General features: G+C 40.8%; 1 protein-coding gene across 1 annotated transcript in view; it reads right to left on the bottom strand.

The window, feature by feature from the left end:
• Positions 1-5,300, bottom strand: part of LOC109964399 (receptor tyrosine-protein kinase erbB-4) — a 300,706-nt gene that overhangs the window by 100,743 nt on the left and 194,663 nt on the right. The window contains 1 exon segment of the mRNA XM_074527649.1: positions 988-1,119. Coding sequence (XP_074383750.1) covers positions 988-1,119 — 132 coding nt within the window.

Raw genomic sequence — 5,300 nt, 5'->3', positions numbered from 1 at the left:
CCCAGGAGTGACCTCTGCGTCCGCAGCCCGGTACATCATCATCCACCATACCACTGACTGTTTTTCTGCTGCTGCTGATCGACACCCGGTCATCTACCTCATTACTCCTCCTGTATATATGTCACTACCTTCACTGTAAATAAACCTCACTGCTTGCACCGAAGCCAGCCACCTGGGTCCGCTTTTTATCTGCTCGCTCACTCTGTGTTCGAGCGCACCCTAACAGAACACTAAATTAATAAAAACAGAGTGTTAAGAGGTTAAGTCAGTGAATGAACAGAAAGGGGCCAGAAGAGGTGACTTAATGTATCTTTATTTCACTGACCAATAACGTGACTTATTTCTATCCTCCTGACAGTTTAATAAATCCCTTCATCCCTCTAATCATTCATTAACAGGTCTTCCAGTTGTGACTTGAGAAAGCAGTTACTGTGGACTGTTATGGTAAGGAGACTGACAGAACGACTGACATTCACTGAGTCAGCATTGGTTGTCTAAAGACGAGAAGTTTAAACTGAAAAAAAAAAGACTGTGGAGTCATTCTTTGCTTGAGACTTGCAGCTCACAGTTACATTAGCCTCTACTACTATAGCACAACCTGCAGCTGCCAGTGGTTGAGTTGTGTTGTGGGTAATGTAGGTGTCAGGTCAAGGAGGAAGGATGCATATAATAAACATATTTCTGGATCCGCTGCATTCATTTTTTTCCTTTTCTTTTAAAACTGTACTACTGTAAATGTGTCCAACAAGTGCGGTACTATTTTAAGCCCTGTCTGCTTCAGTGTTTCTGCTCAGTATCAGTCAGATCTGACTTTGTTTTGTACCACACAGTTTCCAGGTGTGAATGAGTGCAACTGTGTATTTTATTTATTATTCTGTGTATATTATTTTATTTTTCAGTTTGTGGAAAAATAGCTACGTTACAGTAAACAAAGGTTAAAGTCAAATCGAAGCATCTTGTCTTCTACAGTTCTGTTGGGTTACTTACATGCAACGCTGCTGTTGGTAGGCACCACAACAGGATGGATCCGCGGGTTTTTGACAATGTCTTGCCAGTGGATTGTGTCTGCATGACACAGAAACTTGTTCTGGTCAACATATACGCCTCCACTCAGAATCTCTGTGGAGAAGAGAGAGAGCCCACATTCAGTACATATGCACACTGGGCTTTCTGGGGACTTCACCATTTCTGCCTGGAAGATGCACCTACTGTAATTCAGCGATCATGCTACCAGGCTTTTCATGTGACTTTTAAATGCCAGTTTTTCCCCTCTCAGTTTACAATTATCAACTAACAAGGACAGACGCTGCATGTTTATTTCAAAATCATTAGCATATTAACAACTGTATTCTCTTCATTCCACCCACAGGAGGGATGGGGCCTGGGGGAGCAGCTGACCTTGAGACATAACTTTGATGGCTGGTGGTTGCCACGAGGCAGCCAGGACAAAGCCGTGTCATATTGCTGTTATTACAACCTCTGATCTTTTCCCACTTTCTTGTTTTCTCATCCTTCTCTACCCTTGCATTGCGAGCAGACAGAATCAATTATATCTCACTGCCATCACAACACTAAGCTCCAGTGAACATTTCTAATACATCAAGTATCTAACCAATATCTATCTGACTAAAAATGCCTAACACAAGCTTGTAATTTTACATTTCATCAAGGTGGTGGGTCAAAAGTCATGTGTTGCATTTTGCCATCATAATATGCAACACCTTGACATAGCAATGGCCAACAGATATAAGAAGCCTGAATTTATACTATACTGTTTATTTTGCATTGTTTGCACTGTTTATTGCTTAATACTGTTTATTTTGTTATACTACACAGCCTTCTGTTGGTTTACTGTTTACTTGCCCCTTGCTGTTGCCTTGCATGTGGATGTGCACATTGAGAGCCGCTGTACCAGAGTCAAATTCCTCATGTTCACCACACCTGGCCAATAAAGCTGATTCTGATTCTAGATTCCTTTCGCCACCTTCCACAGGAGGAAAGCCAATTCCCCATGAGGTAAGTGTGTTAACAGGTTTCTGCCTCAACAATGTGCACAATACCAAATGCATGTGCACACACACACACACACCGACTGTTGAATGACTGGATACAAAGTATGATTCCGATTATTGTTGTGCAGGAGTTTAGAGGACACCTAATCCTTATTTTTATGTGAGAAAGAGGGAAAGATTTTTTTTTGATGGGAGAAAGCCACAGAGAGACACATAGAAGGAAAGAAAGACAGAGTGAAGCCCACTAGCAGATTTGCATTATTTACAGAGCTTGTGTGTTCTCTATCTCGCTTCAAACAGATTACTGACACAGGGCTGAAACCGATGAAACACATAATCATACACAAGGCGCCCCGCCAGCACCACACAGAAACAGCCAAATACAATATTGTCCCACAAAGGCCCGATTAAATGATACTTCTTGGATAATAGGTTGTGGTGGTATTACCTACCATAGCCCCCATCCCCCGACCTCATCTCTGCCTCCCTATCTTTCTGCATGTGCAGTGGGAATTGGGAAGAGAAATTAATCCTGCCTCTCACTACAGGAGGGATATCGCTTGGCTAGGAGGAGGCTGTGTCTCAAATTCAAATTGTTTGCACAATGGCGTGCTGCTAGCAAAGCAGGGCAATGGACAAACCAACAGATAAAGCAAAGCAGTTACTACAACAAAACTGCCAGCAAGACATGTCAACCCTGGTTAACCAAGATACATGTACATCCACTGGGCATTCGCCTTTATCCTGGCTGCCCAGATTGTGATTCGAGACAAAATACTGTATATCAAATTCAGGTGCAAACATATGCAGGACACATTTGGGCACAGTTAGATGCCATCTAAAAATGAAATCTACACATATAGCAGTTAGTGGAAGGGGGTTGCAACAGGTTTGAAAGTCCTTGTATGATTTGGTTTATTTTTATGAATGAATGACCTTGTTCTTGCTAATAGAGTATGTTTTGTATACCTCTGCTATTTGGCTCTAGCTTCAGCTGTGTGGAATATGCAGGGCTGGGAAAAATAAAGCAACAATTGATTTGGACATGATCACCTGAGCACAACAGTGTATCTTAACTGGACATGGACTAGAAAAACACCCACAGTCTCATTTATGTGACTATGACTTTCTTCTACTAATCTAAGTTTAAAGAAAGAAAGAAAAAAAAAACTCATTATAAAAACCTTGAAATTGATCATTCTGTTATGCACTGAGACCAGAGGAGAAGCTTGCTTTCCTTCTCAAGACTGTCTGATACACATTAGGCAGAAAATGAGTATAGCAACTTGAAAAAAGAGCCAACACATCAGAATGACTAATATGCATTACAGGCTTTTTTCTTTGTGTTTTCCATCTTAGAATATTTCCAAGTGAACATAAATGTTCAGTCAGAGATACTGTAGCTGTCCATCATTTACTGGTTGGTCTACAAAATGTTTCCACATGTCTGTAAACAGGAATAATTTTTTCGTGGCTCTAACCTGCACATGCAAACACAGGAGTTGAAATTAATGAGCAACAACTCAGCCAAAAACAATTGTTGGGATTCTTGCGCATGGTAAACCTGTGAGAAAAGGTGTTTTCACTCATTCTTGCTGGACATGAGCAGAATTCACACCCTGAAAACATATTGTATGAACAGACTGAACAGCAAACACATACTGCTTAATACCTACAAATACTGTAACGTGCAAAACATATGGGATTTGCTTTCATTACAAGTAAATGCTTGGCTTGCACATTTGATGGGTGTGCAGTTGGTGGGAGATCAATGGTTAAATCCTGTTGTTGATTGTTAAGTAGATAGAGAAGATGTCTTAATTAGCTCACGTAGCTGCAGCTTGTGTTTCCAAACTACTCCCTCCCCTCCCATCTTATCCCCAGAGCAACTCCAAGCAGCTCTGAATGAGTGTATGGCTTCAAAAGGCACCGCAATCTTCAATACCAGGCCGCATGACCATTGGAGAAAAACAATATGAAATTCAGGGAGGCAGAACAAATGTATGCATGCAATTATTTTGATGGTAAGTGCTTGTTGTAATTCTTTTCTTTATTGCAGTGTAGGGATGAGTTTGATTAAGACTGGCAGGAAAATAGCAAACCAATGATCAGAAAAGCCACATTAATGAGTTTGTGAGAATGAATTAATAAGTGTTGTGTGGACAGTTTAATGAAGAAATATGTAGGACATCAGCAGCACTACTGTATCTTTACAGGCTGCTTTGCTCCATTGTCACAGAACTACAATGAATATCCCCAATAATGTTTACTGTAGGAGACCTGTGTGCTACTACTATCATCAGTACATACAAGAAAACACATTCACTGAGTATCTTAAATTCAGATAATTTTCATTTTAACTGTCAAAGGCAGGCATATACATATAATCATGAGGAAAATCATACCAACTTGATAGATAAGAGCAATCATGGCCAGCTGCATAATAGTTAGATAGAATAGCAAGAGATTCAGAAAAATATTTAAACAGTCAGGCAATGACATCAGAGCCAGTCAGAAAGTATTCAGTCAGAAAGACTCAAGCAGTGGGACTGGGGATTTTACCCTGGGTCTCCATTGTACCTTCTCATTGATTCAACGTGGTTCTGGCTCAGCACTGCTATCAGCTCAGGGGAGAAACTCTGTGCAAAGATGTGGATGCATTCTGGGTCAAAGAGGCTAAATGCTGGGGAGCAGATTCTGCTGTACACCCCAAGAGGAAGTTGCTGCACTCAGCAGACAGACTGGCAGATAATGCAAAAATTAGACATGAGCAGTTTCATAAAGTCCATGCAAAGAAGAAAGCTTGCTCAGTAACACACACACCAAGCTCAGGTTGGGCAGTAATGAGGCCTTCATTACTATACGTGCCTTGAGCATCAATTAAATAACCAGTTTGCTTTATCAGTGGGCTTGTAACCAGAAGGTCACTAATTTGAATCTCTATAAGAGCTGGGAAAATGTGTGTGGGGGATGTTAGCACTATCCTGCTATCCCTCTGAAACTTTTATTATGAATTACTTGTAAAAGACACTTCATCACTAAGTGTTTTGGTGGCAAACAATTGAAAACAACGCATCAGTAAGCACTCAGCTAAAGTAAGGAAAGGAAAGAGGGCTTTTATTTTTATATTTATGACACAACACAGTACTTTATACAGGCAAAAAACATGAACAAAATTAAAACATTAAGCATTAAAAACTATCCATCCATCCATTTTCCTCTGCTTATCCGGGACCGGGTCGCGGGGGCAGCAGTCTAAGCAAAGATGCCCAGACTTCCCTCTCTCCA

The sequence above is a fragment of the Monopterus albus genome, unplaced genomic scaffold (assembly GCF_001952655.1).
Source record: "Monopterus albus unplaced genomic scaffold, M_albus_1.0 scaffold88.1, whole genome shotgun sequence".
In the NCBI taxonomy this organism is placed as follows: Eukaryota; Metazoa; Chordata; class Actinopteri; order Synbranchiformes; family Synbranchidae; genus Monopterus; species Monopterus albus.
The sequence above is the reverse complement of the archived record's forward strand: the minus strand, read 5'-3'. Positions and strand labels throughout refer to the sequence as shown.